The sequence below is a fragment of the Hesperophylax consimilis genome, unplaced genomic scaffold (genome assembly GCF_061612785.1).
Source record: "Hesperophylax consimilis isolate HC1 unplaced genomic scaffold, BYU_Hcon_1.0 scaffold_42, whole genome shotgun sequence".
NCBI classification, from domain to species: Eukaryota; Metazoa; Arthropoda; class Insecta; order Trichoptera; family Limnephilidae; genus Hesperophylax; species Hesperophylax consimilis.
Window position 1 is genome coordinate 61,105 of NW_028301272.1, and position 25,989 is coordinate 87,093.

General features: G+C 39.7%; 2 protein-coding genes across 2 annotated transcripts in view; one reads left to right on the plus strand and one right to left on the minus strand.

The window, feature by feature from the left end:
• The first annotated feature begins 253 nt into the window (after positions 1 to 253).
• LOC149408913 (T-cell immunomodulatory protein-like) lies at positions 254 to 15,827 on the plus strand. Its single transcript, XM_089650314.1, has 3 exons — positions 254 to 403; positions 504 to 1,881; positions 15,233 to 15,827. The coding sequence occupies exons 2-3, from the start codon at positions 516 to 518 to the stop codon at positions 15,673 to 15,675; spliced, it is 1,809 nt and encodes a 602-aa protein (XP_089506440.1). The 5' UTR covers positions 254 to 403; positions 504 to 515; the 3' UTR covers positions 15,676 to 15,827.
• A 723-nt stretch (positions 15,828 to 16,550) lies between these two features.
• The window catches only part of LOC149408914 (receptor-type guanylate cyclase Gyc76C-like), a 149,264-nt gene continuing 139,825 nt past the window's right edge, over positions 16,551 to 25,989 (minus strand). Inside the window, exons 22-24 of the mRNA XM_089650313.1 lie at positions 22,486 to 22,633; positions 20,724 to 20,832; positions 16,551 to 19,827 (exon numbers count right to left, since the gene is read on the minus strand). Of these exons, the coding sequence (XP_089506439.1) occupies positions 19,215 to 19,827; positions 20,724 to 20,832; positions 22,486 to 22,633 (870 nt within the window). The 3' untranslated portion in view covers positions 16,551 to 19,214. The remainder of the gene's footprint in view (positions 19,828 to 20,723; positions 20,833 to 22,485; positions 22,634 to 25,989) is intronic.

The following is a 25,989-nucleotide window of genomic DNA, read 5'->3' on the forward strand; positions in this document are numbered from 1 at the left end:
GGATCGATTCATAAGTCCGTCACTCCTGGACACGTTGATCCCAGATTCCTACCCACCTCTCATACCTTTTCCTTCCCAGAACTTCCTCTCTTTCCTTTCCCTAAAAGACCCTTCACACAGCATCCCCAAGATGACATAGGCCCTGAGGAATTTTTTTCCTAAGGGCCTCCTGGATGGAACTTATATAAAAAGTTATTGTCTATGTCTATGATTATTTATGTCAGAGATTGGTAAAATATCTATGGTTGTTTATTATGGTTCGTTTCATCTGTTGTCACTGTCATTTTATTTTATTGTTTTTACAGAATTAAAAGTTTTAGAGTAATTACTGTCAATTACTGTAGTTTCAAGCAATACAATACCTTTTGTAAAAAATATATTTGAAGAGTTTAATAATGCAGAGGTAACTATTTTTACAATAAATATTGAAGATAATATATTGTTCGTCTTCGACTATTAACCCAGTTGATACACAGATCATATCATTTGTTTATTATTTTAAGGTGAATAAAGAAATGGAATGGATTGGTGGAAAGATGTTTTTAGCCCTGATGATTTGTATCCTGGTTTCTGTGCCCCAAACGAGTTCCAATGACATTTCTATAAATGTGTTTGGCAAAGATCGAAATGCATTACCGGCGGCATTTGGCGATTTTAATTCTGATGAGTTAACAGATATCTTCATGCTTAGAGATGAAGGAAAAACGCTGGAAATATTCCTGGCAAGTGAAAAGGAGCCGCTTCTTCGTCCGGGAGTCGGACTGAAGTGTGTTTTCACGGAATACAGGGTAACTAGCGTTGTCCCGGGGGACTTTGACGGGGACGCCTTCATGGATGTCCTAATAACCACTCAAAATATTACCCAAAGAGACAAACCATCGAGAAATCACGATATTCGCATCATCTGGGGAGGAGAAGACAGTTTGAATTGCTCCCTGCTCGATCTACCCTCGGTGATCACCACCGTGGGCCATCCGTTAGCTATGGATTACAACCAAGATATGATAATTGACTTGTTCGGGGTTAGCGTGGACAACATCAGGTCATTCTGGGTGTTCAATCACAACCGAACTCTTCCCGAGGAAATCCCGCTCAGCGAAGACAGCTACCACGAAGTGCGTCTCCCTCATTCCAACTCGTTCCTTGATATAGACGGGGACTACGCCTCAGACCTGCTCATCACCTCCCCCACCTCCTTCGAGGTGTGGATCGGAGACGTGACCAAGCCGGGGTTCATCCTCAACAACAAGATAGAGATGCCCATTGGAGTGTCAGGCCACATCGGCCAATCCTTGTACCTGGACGTGGAACTGTCAGGAAAGTTATATCTTCTACTTCCCATTTGCTTTGACAAGGATTGTCGCAGCAGCAGCATTATGATCAATGATGATTCTGTTTGGAAAACTTTGAATATTGACTTTAAGGATAAAAACCTAAAGGAGTGGGGATTTTCCCCTCCCAACGGTGAGATGTATAGAGATACTATAACTATGCGTGGAGGAGATTACAACATGGACGGCTACCCTGACCTCCTGGTCAGTCTGCAGCAAGACGCGCTTTCGGAACCGCAAGCCTTTCTGTTGCAAAATGTCCCTTGTGCGGCGTGTCCCTTTGCCAGGACATACACCATCCAGTGGGGCGCCCTGGAGCCCTTTGGGAAGGGGACCATTCTCTCCGTGTTCTATGACTTCTACCAGGACGGAGTGTTGGACTTCATCCTGGTGCAGCAGAACACCACCACTAAGGAGTACAGTGTGGGCGCCATGAAGAACAGTTTGGATTACGATGCTAACTTTATGAAGGTCATGGTTCTGACGGGGCTGACTAATAAAAAGGTTCCAGTTACAGTTGGCGCTCTAGGAAAGAAAAAGGGCACTTATGGTAAATATGTATTTCCATCTTCAAACAGTGAACTCATTTGCCAGAATGAATAATAGTGTCTGGAACATTTTGTTGATTTTACGGGAACTGAGAAAAACAGTTTTCTACCACAGGACGTTTTTTAACCTGCTGTAGCTCGTCAGTTGGTGGAATTTCCAACTACTGACTTCAGGAAAATGTGGCGCACAGTAATACTGCATACTCAACTCAAAACAGCACAAAATGTGCCGTACATCGATCCGGTGATATCTTCAATCCCTGATTAAAAATATATTTAAATTGATTATTTGACTACTACATCCTTAAAACTCGGTTTTTGTGGATTTCTTACTGACCCTTGGAACGACAATTCAGCATGTTTGAGTACCGCATCCTTACATCTCGGTTTTTGTGGATTTCTTACTGACCCTTGGAACGACAATTCAGCATGTTTGAGTACCGCATCCTTACATCTCGGTTTTTGTGGATTTCTTACTGACCCTTGGAACGACAATTCAGCATGTTTGAGTACCGCATCCTTACATCTCGGTTTTTGTGGATTTCTTACTGACCCTTGGAACGACAATTCAGCATGTTTGAGTACCGCATCCTTACATCTCGGTTTTTGTGGATTTCTTACTGACCCTTGGAACGACAATTCAGCATGTTTGAGTACCGCATCCTTACATCTCGGTTTTTGTGGATTTCTTACTGACCCTTGGAACGACAATTCAGCATGTTTGAGTACCGCATCCTTACATCTCGGTTTTTGTGGATTTCTTACTGACCCTTGGAACGACAATTCAGCATGTTTGAGTACCGCATCCTTACATCTCGGTTTTTGTGGATTTCTTACTGACCCTTGGAACGACAATTCAGCATGTTTGAGTACCGCATCCTTACATCTCGGTTTTTGTGGATTTCTTACTGACCCTTGGAACGACAATTCAGCATGTTTGAGTACCGCATCCTTACATCTCGGTTTTTGTGGATTTCTTACTGACCCTTGGAACGACAATTCAGCATGTTTGAGTACCGCATCCTTACATCTCGGTTTTTGTGGATTTCTTACTGACCCTTGGAACGACAATTCAGCATGTTTGAGTACCGCATCCTTACATCTCGGTTTTTGTGGATTTCTTACTGACCCTTGGAACGACAATTCAGCATGTTTGAGTACCGCATCCTTACATCTCGGTTTTTGTGGATTTCTTACTGACCCTTGGAACGACAATTCAGCATGTTTGAGTACCGCATCCTTACATCTCGGTTTTTGTGGATTTCTTACTGACCCTTGGAACGACAATTCAGCATGTTTGAGTACCGCATCCTTACATCTCGGTTTTTGTGGATTTCTTACTGACCCTTGGAACGACAATTCAGCATGTTTGAGTACCGCATCCTTACATCTCGGTTTTTGTGGATTTCTTACTGACCCTTGGAACGACAATTCAGCATGTTTGAGTACCGCATCCTTACATCTCGGTTTTTGTGGATTTCTTACTGACCCTTGGAACGACAATTCAGCATGTTTGAGTACCGCATCCTTACATCTCGGTTTTTGTGGATTTCTTACTGACCCTTGGAACGACAATTCAGCATGTTTGAGTACCGCATCCTTACATCTCGGTTTTTGTGGATTTCTTACTGACCCTTGGAACGACAATTCAGCATGTTTGAGTACCGCATCCTTACATCTCGGTTTTTGTGGATTTCTTACTGACCCTTGGAACGACAATTCAGCATGTTTGAGTACCGCATCCTTACATCTCGGTTTTTGTGGATTTCTTACTGACCCTTGGAACGACAATTCAGCATGTTTGAGTACCGCATCCTTACATCTCGGTTTTTGTGGATTTCTTACTGACCCTTGGAACGACAATTCAGCATGTTTGAGTACCGCATCCTTACATCTCGGTTTTTGTGGATTTCTTACTGACCCTTGGAACGACAATTCAGCATGTTTGAGTACCGCATCCTTACATCTCGGTTTTTGTGGATTTCTTACTGACCCTTGGAACGACAATTCAGCATGTTTGAGTACCGCATCCTTACATCTCGGTTTTTGTGGATTTCTTACTGACCCTTGGAACGACAATTCAGCATGTTTGAGTACCGCATCCTTACATCTCGGTTTTTGTGGATTTCTTACTGACCCTTGGAACGACAATTCAGCATGTTTGAGTACCGCATCCTTACATCTCGGTTTTTGTGGATTTCTTACTGACCCTTGGAACGACAATTCAGCATGTTTGAGTACCGCATCCTTACATCTCGGTTTTTGTGGATTTCTTACTGACCCTTGGAACGACAATTCAGCATGTTTGAGTACCGCATCCTTACATCTCGGTTTTTGTGGATTTCTTACTGACCCTTGGAACGACAATTCAGCATGTTTGAGTACCGCATCCTTACATCTCGGTTTTTGTGGATTTCTTACTGACCCTTGGAACGACAATTCAGCATGTTTGAGTACCGCATCCTTACATCTCGGTTTTTGTGGATTTCTTACTGACCCTTGGAACGACAATTCAGCATGTTTGAGTACCGCATCCTTACATCTCGGTTTTTGTGGATTTCTTACTGACCCTTGGAACGACAATTCAGCATGTTTGAGTACCGCATCCTTACATCTCGGTTTTTGTGGATTTCTTACTGACCCTTGGAACGACAATTCAGCATGTTTGAGTACTGCATCCTTACATCTCGGTTTTTGTGGATTTCTTACTGACCCTTGGAACGACAATTCAGCATGTTTGAGTACCGCATCCTTACATCTCGGTTTTTGTGGATTTCTTACTGACCCTTGGAACGACAATTCAGCATGTTTGAGTACCGCATCCTTACATCTCGGTTTTTGTGGATTTCTTACTGACCCTTGGAACGACAATTCAGCATGTTTGAGTACCGCATCCTTACATCTCGGTTTTTGTGGATTTCTTACTGACCCTTGGAACGACAATTCAGCATGTTTGAGTACCGCATCCTTACATCTCGGTTTTTGTGGATTTCTTACTGACCCTTGGAACGACAATTCAGCATGTTTGAGTACCGCATCCTTACATCTCGGTTTTTGTGGATTTCTTACTGACCCTTGGAACGACAATTCAGCATGTTTGAGTACCGCATCCTTACATCTCGGTTTTTGTGGATTTCTTACTGACCCTTGGAACGACAATTCAGCATGTTTGAGTACCGCATCCTTACATCTCGGTTTTTGTGGATTTCTTACTGACCCTTGGAACGACAATTCAGCATGTTTGAGTACCGCATCCTTACATCTCGGTTTTTGTGGATTTCTTACTGACCCTTGGAACGACAATTCAGCATGTTTGAGTACCGCATCCTTACATCTCGGTTTTTGTGGATTTCTTACTGACCCTTGGAACGACAATTCAGCATGTTTGAGTACCGCATCCTTACATCTCGGTTTTTGTGGATTTCTTACTGACCCTTGGAACGACAATTCAGCATGTTTGAGTACCGCATCCTTACATCTCGGTTTTTGTGGATTTCTTACTGACCCTTGGAACGACAATTCAGCATGTTTGAGTACTGCATCCTTACATCTCGGTTTTTGTGGATTTCTTACTGACCCTTGGAACGACAATTCAGCATGTTTGAGTACCGCATCCTTACATCTCGGTTTTTGTGGATTTCTTACTGACCCTTGGAACGACAATTCAGCATGTTTGAGTACCGCATCCTTACATCTCGGTTTTTGTGGATTTCTTACTGACCCTTGGAACGACAATTCAGCATGTTTGAGTACCGCATCCTTACATCTCGGTTTTTGTGGATTTCTTACTGACCCTTGGAACGACAATTCAGCATGTTTGAGTACCGCATCCTTACATCTCGGTTTTTGTGGATTTCTTACTGACCCTTGGAACGACAATTCAGCATGTTTGAGTACCGCATCCTTACATCTCGGTTTTTGTGGATTTCTTACTGACCCTTGGAACGACAATTCAGCATGTTTGAGTACCGCATCCTTACATCTCGGTTTTTGTGGATTTCTTACTGACCCTTGGAACGACAATTCAGCATGTTTGAGTACCGCATCCTTACATCTCGGTTTTTGTGGATTTCTTACTGACCCTTGGAACGACAATTCAGCATGTTTGAGTACCGCATCCTTACATCTCGGTTTTTGTGGATTTCTTACTGACCCTTGGAACGACAATTCAGCATGTTTGAGTACCGCATCCTTACATCTCGGTTTTTGTGGATTTCTTACTGACCCTTGGAACGACAATTCAGCATGTTTGAGTACCGCATCCTTACATCTCGGTTTTTGTGGATTTCTTACTGACCCTTGGAACGACAATTCAGCATGTTTGAGTACCGCATCCTTACATCTCGGTTTTTGTGGATTTCTTACTGACCCTTGGAACGACAATTCAGCATGTTTGAGTACCGCATCCTTACATCTCGGTTTTTGTGGATTTCTTACTGACCCTTGGAACGACAATTCAGCATGTTTGAGTACCGCATCCTTACATCTCGGTTTTTGTGGATTTCTTACTGACCCTTGGAACGACAATTCAGCATGTTTGAGTACCGCATCCTTACATCTCGGTTTTTGTGGATTTCTTACTGACCCTTGGAACGACAATTCAGCATGTTTGAGTACCGCATCCTTACATCTCGGTTTTTGTGGATTTCTTACTGACCCTTGGAACGACAATTCAGCATGTTTGAGTACCGCATCCTTACATCTCGGTTTTTGTGGATTTCTTACTGACCCTTGGAACGACAATTCAGCATGTTTGAGTACCGCATCCTTACATCTCGGTTTTTGTGGATTTCTTACTGACCCTTGGAACGACAATTCAGCATGTTTGAGTACCGCATCCTTACATCTCGGTTTTTGTGGATTTCTTACTGACCCTTGGAACGACAATTCAGCATGTTTGAGTACCGCATCCTTACATCTCGGTTTTTGTGGATTTCTTACTGACCCTTGGAACGACAATTCAGCATGTTTGAGTACCGCATCCTTACATCTCGGTTTTTGTGGATTTCTTACTGACCCTTGGAACGACAATTCAGCATGTTTGAGTACCGCATCCTTACATCTCGGTTTTTGTGGATTTCTTACTGACCCTTGGAACGACAATTCAGCATGTTTGAGTACCGCATCCTTACATCTCGGTTTTTGTGGATTTCTTACTGACCCTTGGAACGACAATTCAGCATGTTTGAGTACCGCATCCTTACATCTCGGTTTTTGTGGATTTCTTACTGACCCTTGGAACGACAATTCAGCATGTTTGAGTACCGCATCCTTACATCTCGGTTTTTGTGGATTTCTTACTGACCCTTGGAACGACAATTCAGCATGTTTGAGTACCGCATCCTTACATCTCGGTTTTTGTGGATTTCTTACTGACCCTTGGAACGACAATTCAGCATGTTTGAGTACTGCATCCTTACATCTCGGTTTTTGTGGATTTCTTACTGACCCTTGGAACGACAATTCAGCATGTTTGAGTACCGCATCCTTACATCTCGGTTTTTGTGGATTTCTTACTGACCCTTGGAACGACAATTCAGCATGTTTGAGTACCGCATCCTTACATCTCGGTTTTTGTGGATTTCTTACTGACCCTTGGAACGACAATTCAGCATGTTTGAGTACCGCATCCTTACATCTCGGTTTTTGTGGATTTCTTACTGACCCTTGGAACGACAATTCAGCATGTTTGAGTACCGCATCCTTACATCTCGGTTTTTGTGGATTTCTTACTGACCCTTGGAACGACAATTCAGCATGTTTGAGTACCGCATCCTTACATCTCGGTTTTTGTGGATTTCTTACTGACCCTTGGAACGACAATTCAGCATGTTTGAGTACCGCATCCTTACATCTCGGTTTTTGTGGATTTCTTACTGACCCTTGGAACGACAATTCAGCATGTTTGAGTACCGCATCCTTACATCTCGGTTTTTGTGGATTTCTTACTGACCCTTGGAACGACAATTCAGCATGTTTGAGTACCGCATCCTTACATCTCGGTTTTTGTGGATTTCTTACTGACCCTTGGAACGACAATTCAGCATGTTTGAGTACCGCATCCTTACATCTCGGTTTTTGTGGATTTCTTACTGACCCTTGGAACGACAATTCAGCATGTTTGAGTACCGCATCCTTACATCTCGGTTTTTGTGGATTTCTTACTGACCCTTGGAACGACAATTCAGCATGTTTGAGTACCGCATCCTTACATCTCGGTTTTTGTGGATTTCTTACTGACCCTTGGAACGACAATTCAGCATGTTTGAGTACCGCATCCTTACATCTCGGTTTTTGTGGATTTCTTACTGACCCTTGGAACGACAATTCAGCATGTTTGAGTACCGCATCCTTACATCTCGGTTTTTGTGGATTTCTTACTGACCCTTGGAACGACAATTCAGCATGTTTGAGTACCGCATCCTTACATCTCGGTTTTTGTGGATTTCTTACTGACCCTTGGAACGACAATTCAGCATGTTTGAGTACCGCATCCTTACATCTCGGTTTTTGTGGATTTCTTACTGACCCTTGGAACGACAATTCAGCATGTTTGAGTACCGCATCCTTACATCTCGGTTTTTGTGGATTTCTTACTGACCCTTGGAACGACAATTCAGCATGTTTGAGTACCGCATCCTTACATCTCGGTTTTTGTGGATTTCTTACTGACCCTTGGAACGACAATTCAGCATGTTTGAGTACTGCATCCTTACATCTCGGTTTTTGTGGATTTCTTACTGACCCTTGGAACGACAATTCAGCATGTTTGAGTACCGCATCCTTACATCTCGGTTTTTGTGGATTTCTTACTGACCCTTGGAACGACAATTCAGCATGTTTGAGTACCGCATCCTTACATCTCGGTTTTTGTGGATTTCTTACTGACCCTTGGAACGACAATTCAGCATGTTTGAGTACCGCATCCTTACATCTCGGTTTTTGTGGATTTCTTACTGACCCTTGGAACGACAATTCAGCATGTTTGAGTACCGCATCCTTACATCTCGGTTTTTGTGGATTTCTTACTGACCCTTGGAACGACAATTCAGCATGTTTGAGTACCGCATCCTTACATCTCGGTTTTTGTGGATTTCTTACTGACCCTTGGAACGACAATTCAGCATGTTTGAGTACCGCATCCTTACATCTCGGTTTTTGTGGATTTCTTACTGACCCTTGGAACGACAATTCAGCATGTTTGAGTACCGCATCCTTACATCTCGGTTTTTGTGGATTTCTTACTGACCCTTGGAACGACAATTCAGCATGTTTGAGTACCGCATCCTTACATCTCGGTTTTTGTGGATTTCTTACTGACCCTTGGAACGACAATTCAGCATGTTTGAGTACCGCATCCTTACATCTCGGTTTTTGTGGATTTCTTACTGACCCTTGGAACGACAATTCAGCATGTTTGAGTACCGCATCCTTACATCTCGGTTTTTGTGGATTTCTTACTGACCCTTGGAACGACAATTCAGCATGTTTGAGTACCGCATCCTTACATCTCGGTTTTTGTGGATTTCTTACTGACCCTTGGAACGACAATTCAGCATGTTTGAGTACCGCATCCTTACATCTCGGTTTTTGTGGATTTCTTACTGACCCTTGGAACGACAATTCAGCATGTTTGAGTACCGCATCCTTACATCTCGGTTTTTGTGGATTTCTTACTGACCCTTGGAACGACAATTCAGCATGTTTGAGTACCGCATCCTTACATCTCGGTTTTTGTGGATTTCTTACTGACCCTTGGAACGACAATTCAGCATGTTTGAGTACCGCATCCTTACATCTCGGTTTTTGTGGATTTCTTACTGACCCTTGGAACGACAATTCAGCATGTTTGAGTACCGCATCCTTACATCTCGGTTTTTGTGGATTTCTTACTGACCCTTGGAACGACAATTCAGCATGTTTGAGTACCGCATCCTTACATCTCGGTTTTTGTGGATTTCTTACTGACCCTTGGAACGACAATTCAGCATGTTTGAGTACCGCATCCTTACATCTCGGTTTTTGTGGATTTCTTACTGACCCTTGGAACGACAATTCAGCATGTTTGAGTACCGCATCCTTACATCTCGGTTTTTGTGGATTTCTTACTGACCCTTGGAACGACAATTCAGCATGTTTGAGTACCGCATCCTTACATCTCGGTTTTTGTGGATTTCTTACTGACCCTTGGAACGACAATTCAGCATGTTTGAGTACCGCATCCTTACATCTCGGTTTTTGTGGATTTCTTACTGACCCTTGGAACGACAATTCAGCATGTTTGAGTACCGCATCCTTACATCTCGGTTTTTGTGGATTTCTTACTGACCCTTGGAACGACAATTCAGCATGTTTGAGTACCGCATCCTTACATCTCGGTTTTTGTGGATTTCTTACTGACCCTTGGAACGACAATTCAGCATGTTTGAGTACCGCATCCTTACATCTCGGTTTTTGTGGATTTCTTACTGACCCTTGGAACGACAATTCAGCATGTTTGAGTACCGCATCCTTACATCTCGGTTTTTGTGGATTTCTTACTGACCCTTGGAACGACAATTCAGCATGTTTGAGTACCGCATCCTTACATCTCGGTTTTTGTGGATTTCTTACTGACCCTTGGAACGACAATTCAGCATGTTTGAGTACCGCATCCTTACATCTCGGTTTTTGTGGATTTCTTACTGACCCTTGGAACGACAATTCAGCATGTTTGAGTACCGCATCCTTACATCTCGGTTTTTGTGGATTTCTTACTGACCCTTGGAACGACAATTCAGCATGTTTGAGTACCGCATCCTTACATCTCGGTTTTTGTGGATTTCTTACTGACCCTTGGAACGACAATTCAGCATGTTTGAGTACCGCATCCTTACATCTCGGTTTTTGTGGATTTCTTACTGACCCTTGGAACGACAATTCAGCATGTTTGAGTACCGCATCCTTACATCTCGGTTTTTGTGGATTTCTTACTGACCCTTGGAACGACAATTCAGCATGTTTGAGTACCGCATCCTTACATCTCGGTTTTTGTGGATTTCTTACTGACCCTTGGAACGACAATTCAGCATGTTTGAGTACCGCATCCTTACATCTCGGTTTTTGTGGATTTCTTACTGACCCTTGGAACGACAATTCAGCATGTTTGAGTACCGCATCCTTACATCTCGGTTTTTGTGGATTTCTTACTGACCCTTGGAACGACAATTCAGCATGTTTGAGTACCGCATCCTTACATCTCGGTTTTTGTGGATTTCTTACTGACCCTTGGAACGACAATTCAGCATGTTTGAGTACCGCATCCTTACATCTCGGTTTTTGTGGATTTCTTACTGACCCTTGGAACGACAATTCAGCATGTTTGAGTACCGCATCCTTACATCTCGGTTTTTGTGGATTTCTTACTGACCCGTGGGATGACTATTTTCGATGTTTCCAAAATCCATAAAACAGGTTACTAAGGACGGGTTGTTTTGGAGAATCTGAACAATTCATCAAATTTCAACGTTCATTTTCAAGTTCTGTGAAAGATTTTTTCAAGTTCTGTTTTTATTTCAGTTTTGTCAAGCAACTAGCCTACAATGATGTAAAAACAGAACTTGAATAAGTCTTTCACAGAACCCGAAAATGAACGTTGAAATTTGATGAATTGTTCAAATTCTCCGAAACAACCCGCCCTAAGTATACCAATTTGATTGATTGATGATGATTAGAATATTCATTTTCATCTTTTTACTGTCAAATTTACGACGATATTTATTTGAAACTAACTGAAGTCCGAGAGAACTTTACACAGAGTTTTTTCAAAATCAGATGTATGTCGACAGTAATTTTCCTTTTATTTTGATCGTCAAGTGTGCAAAATTTCATCAAGCAGGATCAAAATTCTTCTTTAGTGGGTGGGAAAAGAGGTTAGTTTTCTGAAATCTCATGTAGACAGTGACCTTCCTCCTTCTTTCTAGGTAAAGAATCAGTCGGCTCTGGGCGCCGATAATACCTAACACCTTGCCAGTTAACCTATCAGTAACCTAAATATGAACCATTACATTAATCACCAATGTAGGCCTTCGGGTCTTCTGGTTTGAGGTGTCATTTGGCTCAGGACCAAACCTGGATGTACTTTGCCTAGGGAATGCAATCCCGAAATACCGGGATCCCGCTGGACTGGCAGGATTACAGAGAAACTTCTACATCAGTTCTTCCACATCGGCTCATTGTGAACCTCAACCATCAACAAATAAAATCACTGACCATTTTTCAAGCGAAAACAATACCGTCGAAAAGAGGGTATCACGAATGGTGTCTAAAGATGGTTTACCATTCCGAGTTTTCTGTACCTCGTCGGATTTGCGAGATCTTTTTAAAGCCGGGGGTTTAACATCGTCTAATTCTATCAAATTAATGCTTATGAATTACGGCAAGACACTAAAAATGATGGTTATTCAAGATCTTTTAAAGCTGAAAGAGAGCAACTACAGATTTACCCTCACTTACTCTGAATTAATTCGAGTCCGGTGGATTAAAAGGCACATACCTTCAATTCACTTACAATGCGCTAATGACTATTGTGCCAACCAGCGTGGAAGCTGGACGAGCTTTTTCAGCCGCTGGCTACCTTGTGTCCAATATCAGAAGCCGTTTATCAGATGACACAATTAATACGTGTGAACGTTATTTAGTCCAGTCAGTGGGGAGTTTTACCTTGCAAAAGGTTAGGTAGTAGCGATTTTGATATATGTTGTTAAGATTGGGACTCTAAGGAAAAAAAAAAGTTTTCGACCTTGGGAGGGTCGAGCTCGACCCGCCATCTTGGATTGAAGGTGCCAAAATTTGTTTTTTTTCAAAATAATTGTGAAGTGGTCGTTTTTACAACCAAATTGTTAAGAGCAAACTTAAAGACAACTAAATTACCTACATTTTTTGTGAAAAGTTTTTTTTTGTAAGTCTAATAGGTAACGAGTTACAGTGGCGGAAATGTGAATAATTTTCTAAAAAATGATGAAATTCCCAACTTTGTAATTTTTTCGGGTTATTCATTACATAATTATAATAATTTTGTAAACTCATTTCCACACCACCATGAGGTATAGAACGTGGCGCATTTTTTTATTGTGGTATCTCCAGTAGGTCTACTCCACAGATATACCAGCTATGGTAGATTTCGAAATTATGTTACATTACTATGAATTATGTTACTATAAATTATGTTACTTAATAACAGTCTTCGTCACCAATGTCATCATCTAACTCATTGCCTGTGATACTGAGATTCTGGGCTTTCATTGACAACATCTCTTCTTCTTCGTCCTCGACATCGATGTGAACCTCTAGCGAATTTCAGCATGTTTGACCATTACAGCACCCACATACAATAGAACACTTCAATCCAGCTTTCGTGCAGCTATATGCAACGCCGCTTCCTTTTTTACAATTGCATGAAATAAATTTTAATAAAGTCTCGGGTGCTGGTTTCTTTGTCATTCTTACTGGAACAAGCCCGTTGGTGTCACGTTTCCAGCCCCAGTTTCTGGATTTTTTTGGATTGCATACCATTTTTGGACTTGGTGGTACGTTCTAAATGCATGGTACCGTGCAGCGTCGTTCGTTGGTGGCAAAGAGGCAAGATTGATTTTGCTTTTTGTTGTCGACTTTGCGAAACGTTTGTAGCGGACTTCTTCCAAGGTTTCCTTATCCATGTCACCCCCGTACAAAGCAACAAGAAAGCGTGTTCTTGCAACTGCTATGTCTTCTGGTGTTGCATCATGTTGTTTGAAGATTCATATCATGGCATTGAGTCTTGTGTCGTTTTGCACAAGCGAACAAAATTTTGTTTTTCCTTGGTTGAAGAAGGACGATGTTGTATCGCAGCCGCTAAATGCCATGAAGAAACAGAATATTCTCAGCCGCCTCTTTGTATTTCACACTATTCGCGGAACAAAGTCTTTCAAAAGTTTTGCCTCTCCCGGGTTTGTGAAGATATATACTACTTTTGGGTGGTGCTAATGCTGTCAGCAGAACTAGGAGATCAACGTCTTCGCCAATAATGAAAACAGCGTCATATGATGAACACAAGGAAATCGCAGTATTGACAATCAACTCATCAGCATCTTCTTCAGCCTGCTTAACTGTAAAATCATCCTGTATAAATTGCTTTGTAAGCATCAAAATCAGACGGACTTTGTTATTTTCAGTGGCTAAAAATCGTTCTTGTGAAACTTGAACTGGCATTGTTTCATCGAAAAGAACATCTGCAGACATGAGCATCCAGGCAACGTCCTGTAACCAGGACTCAATCAGTGTTGCCAAGTCAGCTGTAGACTAGGATCCCACTATAACAAATCAACGTCATCGAGTACACGAATGATGCTATATAAGTATATTGTAACGTAGAAATACGTTAAAATGATATTGTGTAATATGTTCGTACAAAATTTATCAAGAAAACTGGACTTTTACAATTTTTTGTCAAAATTTTGTTCTTTCAACCGCTGTAACTCGTTATCTATTAGACTTACAAAAAAAAACTTTCCACAAAAAATGTAGGTAATTTAGTTGTCTTTAAGTTTTCTTTAAACAATTTGGTTGTAAAAACGACCACTTCACAATTATTTTGAAAAAACCAAATTTTGGCACCTTCAATCCAAGATGGCGGATCGAGCTCGACCCCCCCAAGGTCGAAAACTTTTTTTTTTCTTTAGAGTCCCAATCTTAACAACATATGTGAAAATCGCTACTACCTAACCTTTTGCAAGGTGGAGCCCTTTTTTATCCCCCACTGACTGGACTAATTGTTTAATTTTAAGTTTCAGTTCAATTTCAGTTTCAGTGCCGGCAATCTGGGCGTTTATTTTATTTTCATTTGTGTACATAGATTTCTTTTACCCACCTCACTAGACAAAGTCTGTTCCGAGGCGGGTATGTTATGTAAATTTATGTCTTATCTTATTCTTTGTCAATTTATGACTTAAACTTTACCTATGTCTAACTAAAGGTATACCTTTTAATAAATCATTTAAAATGTCCCAAAGAACTTGTTTTATTATAGGTATAAATTTAAAACTCTAAAAACAAGGTTGGTAGATCGAGGTATTAAGTCTTTATTATACGGTTGATTAGATATCTAAGTCCACTCTGCTGGATCCCGCAAATACCTGGATCTAGCGGGACTAAGATTGTTCAGTCCCGCAAATACCTGGATTGACATTTTCTTGCGGGATTGCATTCCCTAACTGTGCCTGACTCACTTGGAAATCCTGTTTGTTTTATATAATATAAACTAGCTGATATCCCCGCCATTTCCAGATGCACTCCTCTTTATATAAATAAATGTATAGATTATTTTGTTTGTCGCAGGAACAAATTTACCGGGGCCTAAGATATCGTACAACACGCTATCCCAAGATGGGCTGCCGCGCTCCGGCGTGTGCGTACAGCTGCCGCAGTCAGCGTACTTTGTGCTGAACCTTCCCTTCTCCATCTTTGGGTTGGATCGCACGCCCAACTTTGTGGACACGCTCACCGTGGGCCTGTCCAACCGCTCGCGCACCTGGACGCAGCTCATTCCCAACTCGCAGGTGGTGGTCATCCCCTGGCCCCCTTCCGACCCCGCACGCTGGAGGGCGCAGCTCTTCGTCACTCCCAGCAAACTCATCCTCAAGAGCGTCTTCGTCATCACTGGCCTCTGCGGGGTTATCACCCTGCTGGTCCTGATCTTGCATTACAAGGAGAAGCGCGATGATCGAATAGAGGCGATGTCGCCCAACAATGATGACAGTGATGATGAAGTCCTGTCCTAGATTAGAACAATAATGAGAGTGATATTGAAGTCTTGTCGTAGATTATTATATCATTAGTACAATAATGAGAGTGATAATGAAGAACTTTTCTAGATTGTGAATTGTGATGAAGTTCTGTCCTAGAAGGTATTGTAATACATATTATTATTATGTTTTTAATATTAAAATTGAATAAAGAATGTTTTCAATAAAATATATTTAGTTGTATGTAATTTGTAAACAACATTATACTAGATTGTCTATTTACATTTTCTTTTCACAATTTGGACCACATTAACAAAGTACATAAAAATATACAACAGCACATGATATAATAATATTTATATGAAATACTTAAAGTGAGATGATATGCTTTATACACAAAACACTTTTATGGAAATCTATAAATGGCCAAATAACTTAATAATATTAAGTATTGTTACTGTTAGTGCTATTGTTAACCTACTATGGCTAGTGACCGTCACTTCACTCTTGACTTGGGAAAGTTTTAAACTAATTATAACTTTAATGTGAAATAGATTACTAAAATCTTGGTATGGATGATATTATATTGTATATTTACATCTGACATGTTTGTTTATTATATGATTTATTTCACAGCCATTCATTTTTCCATTTCAAATGAAAAAACTAGTCAAATCACTCAACTCAGTACACAGTCATTATGTAAGTTATTCTTTTTACATATTGAATAGTACTACATACTACTAATTGGAATAGATATAAATGAAAACTCATTTTTCCATTTAAAACAAATAAAAACATTTCAATTGGAAAAATTAGTCAAATCATTCAATAATTCTTAGTCAATATTCAACCTTTTTTCTTTTCACTCATTAAATATTCCTATTAATTGGGAAATCGGCGGAAGTTCATTGGTTTTGAAACAGCGTCCGTCACAAGTGGCGGCTTGTTTAGGTAAAAACATAATATAATATTTGAAGTTTCTCTATCGGTTATCGGTTATAGGAATCCTCCACAGACTAAGTAGAACTGTGCGGACAAAAGATACCTTCTCCTGGAGTCGGAGTCTGATCTAACACACATTGCACTTTCACCTGAGGGGGAGCACAACAATTAACATTAACTTATACGCACTATGACTTCATTTCAACTCTGCGTAGTATCAATAATGATATAAATATTTCTACACATTCCGTATAGAAGAGTGTCACTAATGAAGTATGTGAACAGGAACAGTTCCTGATAATATTCATATTTTATAATCTTAATTTCAATAAATTTGTGCTATTGATTGTGATAAAGTATTTCATCACATTTGTCATTTGTTGTTTAGTGGAACTCCATGTTATGTAAGCGCTGATTTGTACTTAATTGACCAAGTATCAATGGCGTCTGGCAATCTCTCCACGCAGTGCAGAACCGTAGCAAACGCAGTAACAAGTGGCAACGAGAATTAGACGAGTACGGCGCTATCGAGCTAAGGATGACTTCATCAAGATCTTAGCATTCTTTGATCCCCAGGTCTTAAAGATTGTTTGGAATGTACAATTTAAATCTTGACTAGAGGATCATTTAAATTTGAGTGATGAAAAATGGTCAAAATATAAAAGTGTCAACCAGGTTATTATTATTAAAAGAAGTTACTAAGGGGGTATTTCACTATCTCTGATTATGTTCTGACTAAGCACTAATCCGCGGATTAGTCATTTTTTCGTTTTCACTATATCTGAATAACGCTAACGCTCGGGTTAAAGTTCGATTTGACTAATCAGTGCTCGAACCTCACGTTAGGCGCTATTCCTCGAATCAAAGATGGCGTCAAAACATTCCGAGTTTGACAGCGGAGAAGTGAGTCGAATTTTGTTGCGAATTATTATGGATACCGAGGCTTTTGATTTACAGAAGCAGGTGAAAGGGCGGCGATGCGAAGGCCGCGAGTTTTAAGAGCTCGAATGAATTTGAATGCTTGTATGATCCATCCTGAATTATTTGATTGTGTTCAAAATAAGAAACAATGTATTAATTCGGCACGAATCTATCTAAAATGACCTGATAATCAACATAACATAACCAAAAAAATGCACACTTTGCGGTGTGGCGGGAAACTTGTCAATTGGCGTTGACGTTAGCATTCCATAGACATTGCGGCAAAACATGACAGCCGTTGTAGTAGATTGGGTAACTGCAAACATTTTGCGATGTTGCCAGACTATTTCGAGTGTTATCTATCCGGAAGCTCGGCAACAATGGTGAAACGGTCGCCGTTGAATAACGAAGTTATTCTGATCTTTAAAGCCATCCAACGGCTAGCTAGTCAGATATTTAGCCCGACATAGTGAAATACCCCCTTAGTCAAATTTGTAAATGGATACAAGGAAAGACAAGAATAAGATCAAGTCTTCCTAGAAATACCTCGAGGGGAGATCATCAGTGTGACTTATTACAGCTAACTGCATCGGATACTATATCATATCATATCAAGGCTTGTCCTCGGGAAATATCTGTAATCTGCAAGTTAGTGATGCAATAAAAATGGAGAGTGGTATTAAAGATCTTTCACTAAGTTTCTGAAGAAAAAGATCTTCAGAACCAGAAACTGAAGAGGAAAGGACCTCAGGGGATGGCAAGTTAAATGATACAGAGGAAGAACCTTCTAAAAAGGGTGGGAACTTCTTTCTGTATCTCTCGCACACATTGTCATACGAAACCAAGAGTCAGATCTTCAAGGATTTCCAGATTCCTCAGGAACTACTGTGACTATGACTACTACGACTTACGATGTTTACAGAATCAAGAAAAACAGGAGCCATCAATACACATAATAATATTATAAGAGTTTAGCATCCTTGATCGGTAAAAAACGCAAAACATGGCCAGTGCCGGCTTATGAGCGCCCTTCGCATAAAAACTCTTAAGTATTTCAACTGCAACAAATTCTATTTATTGGAGATAATATCCTAACAAGGACATTACAACATGTAATTATGGCACGGACACCTTGTTCCTCTGCACGAGTCATTGTCACTCACTTTATAATCAATGTGGAACAAACACTAAACTTTACACAGGTACCCTTAAATTACTTGCCATACATTCTCCTTTTCATTTAGTCTACGTGTAAAGCTTTCTAACTTAGCCTAACTTATTTTCTAAAGGGCCATTATGATCAACGATACATAATTAAAGATTCTTTCAAAACTAAAGTTGCTGAAAATGGCCAAAGGGTAGGAAATTATTACGTAGGTACACGGGACTATTCACTTAACTTAAATAACATTATTTTCATTATCGACGTTCATAAAACCACAAGTGACTCGTGTGAAGTGGGTTGCACGCCGCCAGGCTATATAATATTTTGGCAGGATTTAAAAAAATTGTGTGCCAAAAATTTCAATTAACATCAGCATTAATGAATGAATCAGTGTCTCTGAACGCACGCACGCACGCACATAGTAATGAAATAACAAGGTTTTCTGTATCGTATGTCATTAAAATATACGTACACAAACTGCTATTCCACCAAAATATACAAGTATTTTCTAAATATTAACTTTTCATCATTGCACGAGAGCAGATCACACGGCGGACTCCCTGTCCAGTAAAGGCACGGCTTTCCGCAGAGAACCGTCGCTAGTCCTGAGGCCACTTCCGTTGAATAATCCGATGAACCAAGAGCGGAAAGAGGCGCGCGGGGTTTTCCTGACCACCTCGGCGTCGGCCATCGTCTCCAGCGACCGCCACTTCTTGCTGGGGAAGCTGACGCTGTTGAGTTCGGGGCGCTGCTTGACGTCGGCTGTCAGAGTGTCGGGGCCCAACAGGCTGGCCTTGCGCAGGAGGGGGCAAGCCTCCGCTATCTCGGCGCAATCGTTGGCATCCAGCCCTATTCCAGCGTTGCCGTTTAGGAAGTTAATGTTGTTGACGTGGTTCCCGGATAGCGTGGGTATGGTGGTGATAGTGGCAGTGCGGGGGCGGGGCAGGGCGGGCAGGTAGGAGAGGGGCAGGTTGAAGTGGGTGAGGGAGCGGCAGGTGGTGCGCGCGGGGGCCGAGTCGAGGCGCGACAGGTCCAGCGAGTGTGCCTCCCGCAGCATCCCGCCCCCCTCCCTCCCCCCGCTGCCGCTCACCTCTGCCCGCACTCCGAGGCACAGCTCCTTCTCCTCGGTGGACGACGCTATGGAGCTCAACAGTCGTCTGAAATTAAATTAACAAACTCTATTACAAACATATGTGCGACCTCTCCTGGAATATGCTTTCCAAATATGGACTCCATATTATTTTTCCAAGGAAATAGATTTAATAGAGAGGGTTCAGAGAAGATTCACAAAAGTACCAGAGCTTTGAAAGACTGGCAATATGCCTCAAGGAACTAAAATTACTAACATTAAAACAACAGAAAAGAACCACTTAATTGGGACTTTCAAAATTTTATCTGGACACTATAGGTATGTAGTTGTTCTGGTATTCAACAAATCTTCACCACCAAAACAAATGTAAATCTCCGTGGACACTAAAAAAAAACTACACCTTTTGCATTCAATCCTAGGAAACATTTTATTAAGTGTTTGTTTTTTTATATTTCTATTTGCTTTCCTAGGTTATTACCTAAGAAAACAAATATAATAGAAGCATGGAACAAACTTCCACAACATATCATCAATGCTATTATAATAGTATAAGTAAATCAATTGAAAGCTCAATTGGATTCTTATTTGGAGAGAAGAAAGGATAGACTTATTTTAAAATTTAAATTAACTCAATTACTATTGAACTTATTGTGAAATTAGATATAGGAGCCCATCAGCAGAATGACGCCTACTTATTAAATAATAATCATTGAAGACAATATTAGCGATTCCTAAATGAAAATCTGATTTGATCACATCTAGGACTCGAACCCAGGACCCAGGGTTTCAGATTTTCATTTAGGTATCGCTAATATTATCTTCAATAATTAAATATTGCAATTTGAGGTTTTACTCGCTAAGTTATTCCAAAAAAATAAATAATAATCATATTATCATTACGCAAACTTGATAAAAGTCTAGTTAAAATAAATAATATGGATATGCATAAATAATGGAAGTAACCTGTTTCTGTAATGAAGTTCAGCGTCAGGTTTAGGACTGGCCCGCCCCAGGGAGATGGAACTCCCTCCCTCTGCAACTCGAATGGCGGATTGTCTGCGGCTACTTAATCCTATTGTGGGAGAGATGGATACATGAGGATTTTATGACTTTCAATAGTAGATATAAACTTATCTGTAGCCAAAATACGAAATTAACAAGGTCACTGCACAGATAAGGAAGTGTTGTAGAAAGGAATGTGTGAGTAGCGACACACTACTTTTTCTACTTTAACCCTTAAATGCCAAGAAATTAATTAACAAGGTGACTGCACAGATAAGAATGTGTTGCAGAAAGGAGTGTGTAAGTAGCGACACACTTCTTTTTCTACTTTAACCCTTAAATGCCAAGAAATTAATTAACAAGGTGACTGCACAGATAAGAATGTGTTGCAGAAAGGAGTGTGTAAGTAGCGACACACTTCTTTTTCTACTTTAACCCTTAAATGCCAAGAAATTAATTAACAAGGTGACTGCACAGATAAGAATGTGTTGCAGAAAGGAGTGTGTAGGTAGCGACATACTACTTTTTCTAATTTAACCCTTAAATGCCAAGAAATTAATTAACAAGGTGACTGCACAGATAAGAATGTGTTGCAGAAAGGAGTGTGTAAGTAGCTACAACTACACACTAAGTTTATAAGCGTCATGTGCCGGTGTATCCGTAGCGAATGTATCAATAGCTAACCGCGCTTGCCTCGACTTTATGGTATTTTGAACCTTAAAAAATTAATTAAATAATAAATAATATATTTTATTCCCTTAGCAAGGAATAATGCATCTTAATATAATTCTAACTTGTCCTTGTAATGTAAATTTCTCCTGTTCATATGTAGCTTAATATACAGGGTGTATCGGCACGTACCCGACAAACTTTAACCAGCTAATCCTTAGCACATTTGGAGTAAAAAATGTTATGGGCACTTTGCTGGCCGGTAACATTTTTTTCAATTTTTTAATAAAAAAAAAATCCACACTCCGTCACTGTCATTGGAATAGTTTCTCGTGTTCAACAGCTGTTATTAGCAAGTGTGTCAAAAAGTGTCCACGCTCTTTCGTACACACTAAATAATAATAGTTAAAAATGAGACGAATGGTGCCGTGCCATTTCGTTGTGATTGTAAAAGCGCGCCAACGTAGGTACGTATGTACATTATTCAACGAAACTCGAACAAAATATTGTCAGACGGGTTTTCAAACTTTGACAAAGGATAAAACATTGGTGACATGTGGTGAAAATATGAATAGTAAATTTTTTATTAAAAAAAAATGTTACCGGACAGCAAAGTGCCCATAACATTTTTTACTCCAAATGTGCTAAGGAATAGCTGGTTAAAGTTTGTCGGGTACGTGCCGATATACCCTGTATACAATAAATATTTATATATTTTCAGCTACAACAACATCAATAATGTTGAATTTACCATTCTCGCTCACTTAAAAATCACGGACCGCAACTGAGATATAATTTGAAAGACAAAATAGAGTCAGTGGGCATTCAACCCTGGCAGACTAGGGTAGTCTTAGGACTCTAAGGGTTAAATCTAAACAAATATTAAAGTGGGCAAATGAATTTCCATTTGACACTGCTCATTTGTGTTGTTTGTGGAAGGTTGACTTATTTATTGGATTGGGATTGATGTAGAGCAATATGAAAATGCCTGTAGCGGGTGAAACCGGTTAAGTCTTAACTAAATAAGTGGAACAAAGATCTGTTGATGTCTTACCAGGATACCCGCAGAGAGAGGCCTGGCGCGAGTCACACAGTTTGGGGCTCCTACGGGGACGGCAGAACAGCGGGGGCAACTCCCCCAGGTCCACGGCCCGGCGCTGGATGGCCTTCTCGTTGGCCCCCTCTAACCAGTAAGTTTGGACCTGCAGCAATAAACTCAGCTTTATATGAAACCTTCCTAAATAACAAAGTAACTTTTGTACATATTTTTATCTTTATTATTTATTTATTTATTTATTAAACGCCATAAAAGGCTTTTACAGTAATGTGATACATTGGATTATAAGTACACAGCGAATATTAGTATTACATTTAAGAACACAACAATATGTATATAAAACGACATTGAATGTGATACAGCTGAAATTTTCTTGAGGCATAGAATGCTACAATAATAGAAAACACTTCATTTAAACAGGATAAAATATACAGAAAAGGTGACTTGCCAACAGATATAATCTAGCAAAATATTATAGTAGCGCAAATAGTAGTGAATTTATTGTTACAATCAAATTTATATCTCCACTTGGATACTATGGCCGGAGTGTATTATATTAACCCTTTCTTACCGTACTTATATTATAAGATACAATCATATCTTATGTTCTTCCTTCCTATGTACATAGGTAGAGCGAAACGAATTGGCAGTTTTCTTCTTCCAATTGCTGGTATTACTGGCTTTGCGTGTAATTCTTTTTCATTGGATGTTAGTCATTCATTCAGGCGGTAGCCAAGTTTATATTTTGAAAAGTGATTTTTGTGTTTTTATAATTTTTTAAAATTAGTAAATAACTAGTTTTATTAATTTTTTATAAAATATATATATATATATATATATATATTGACCTCTTCCCGTAGTATGTTGATCCAGTAAGAAGTTGTTAGACTATGTTGATCCACCTTTAACACCATATAACTTGGCTATTGTGGAATACATCTGAATGAATTGACAACAGTGGTACAATAATTATCAATGTTGCCAGTTTGCCAGAAAAACTATTTGATATACTGTTCATAAAATTTTCTAAATTTGTATGGAAATCGGATGCATAATTTATGTTGATCTACCTAAATTGGCATACTTATGTTGATCTCATATATATTGATCTATTCCCGTAGTATGTTGATCCAGGTAAGAAGTTATTGGACAAAGTTGATCTGTGTCCCTATATATGGTTTTACTAAATGAACCAATCAAGAGCAATCGGTGGACTGTTCATCACAAGGTTTTATCTGATTCCGTAATCTTTTGTGATATTGAACTCAAAGTATTAGTCTCTAGAGTCGGATATCGCATGAAATGACTGTGAGATGGTACCGTTTCAAATCAAAATGACGTGTTCATTCGACTGTTTGTTGCTTGAATTGTTTATAAGAAATGTATGCGTATTTAGATTGAAACGAAACTTTCGCAAAAATCAAATCCATTAAAAAAATACCTACTGCGTGGCGGGCCGGATCGAAAGAGACTGGTTGAGGGATACCTTTTGACCATCAAAATCCAAAATGGCGGCAAAAGGCATAATGTTATATGGGAAATATTGAACTTGCATCTATTACCATCTCTCCTGATTACGCTTCGTGACTTAGTAGGGGTGGCCGGGTTCTTGGTTATAATGGGTAATTAATGGATGATTGGACGAGGTTGGAGCTAAGAAAAAAAAGTCCAAAGAAGCGAAGCTAGCAGTCCACAATGGAGTGCTGGTACCTACCCTAATATATGGAAGTGAGGCATGGAACTGGCAGAAGAAGGCTGAAAGTAGACTGAATACTGTAGAAATGAGATCCCTGAGGCATATGTACGGTAAAATCATGTATGACGAAATGTGCGTATGCTGTGTCTATTCTACAGATATTTTATTAGAGCCTGTTAAAAGGAGCTAGCAGCATTGATCCCCAGTGCACCGTGCGGAATACACGTTCACAGTTAAGTTGATGTTATCTATACATATATGAACGGGTCGTTTCTCCGACTCGTTTTATCGTAAGTCGGCTCGTATGTGGAACGAGCTATCGGCATCTGTTTTTCTTCTTCAATCTAATCCGGGCCTCTTTAAGACCCGCATTAATAAATTCATTCCTACAGACCCTATCTTAATCCGCCCCATAACGCTGCCCAACTGGGTGGAGACATAGTTTCTATGTATTTAACGTATAAAGACAAGGGCACTCTTGTGAGAGGTGTCACATAAAAAAGTCATACCTCCGAATTTGAATATAGAGACATACAAAATGATCTATATTATAAGCAATGAATCCACCCATCTTTTATCGATTATCACATTATTTTAGAATTTAAAAAAACTCGTAAGCTTAATAATCGCAGAACTCAACTCAACTTCAAATATTAATATTCTGTATAAACGATTGTTACATCTTACCGGAGATGACCAGATAAATCATCAAAATGATAATTCATCACATCTTTAAAAAGTTATGTAAAGTCATGGAAAGTGATGAAACAAAAACATTATTAACTGGGTTAAGTAGGTTAGGTTAGGTTAGGTTTAAATTTTTTATTCATCGTTTCTAATGACTTTACATCACTTTTTAAAGGTGTGTTGAATTGTCACTGTGTTGAGTTATCATGGAACCCTTACCGGAAATGTTTATATTTTAAAGTTCTCTAAATAAAATGAAATGCTCTTAAAAGAAACATCTCATATTTAATATTATACAACAATATGACCGGAAGTCGGCATCTTTCTTTGAAATAAATAAATCATAAACTAAAAAACAGCTACAAGGTGGTTACAAATGCAATTATATTTAATCAATTTGTTCGATTATATTTTATATGAAGTTTTTTTTACAGTGGGCCAAATGAATTCTATATGTGGCCACTTGAACCAATTCAACCAAATTTGTCCAATTTTAATAACTTCGACGTGGAAAAGAAGTTTTTTAATTAGTTGAATAATAATTTTTCAAAATTTCAATTATGTTTAACGTAATACACTATCTGGCATCAAGGATATCAGTCTAGTCACGAACCGTAACTATTTAGTGTAATAAAATAAAAAAATAAAATTATGTTTATATCATAGTTTGCTTTAATCTCAATAAAAAAGAAGGAAAAAAGTTTTTTTTTTATGAATGAGATAAAACTTTCCCCCAAACAACGTGTATATTTAACTAACTAACTAATTAACGATCACGCCGTTTCCCCGCAGGGGTAGACAGAGAGGACGGACCGCCAAACAACTCGGTCTTGGCACACACTTCTTGCCTCATTCACATTCATACATCGTCTCATAATACTCTTCTATTATTCTGACTCTTGACATGACCCGACTCGAGTATCTGATTCACTTGATCGTGCCATGTCTTCCTCGGGCTTCCCCGACTTCTGCTACCATTCACATTTGCATCATATATCCTCTTTACACACTCCTATCTTCGCTCATTCGCTCTACATGCCCAAACCATCTAAGCGTCCCTTTCTTAATCTTACTCATTACGCTTACATCAGCCTTGCACTCTTTGCGGATCTCCACAT

Bases quoted from the DNA above. Each gene is read 5' to 3' on its own strand.
- LOC149408913 (XM_089650314.1), top strand. From the start codon at position 516: ATGGAATGGATTGGTGGAAAGATGTTTTTAGCCCTGATGATTTGTATC. The intron at 1,882-15,232 runs GTAAATATGTAT...TGTTTGTCGCAG, and splicing joins AAAGAAAAAGGGCACTTATG to GAACAAATTTACCGGGGCCT.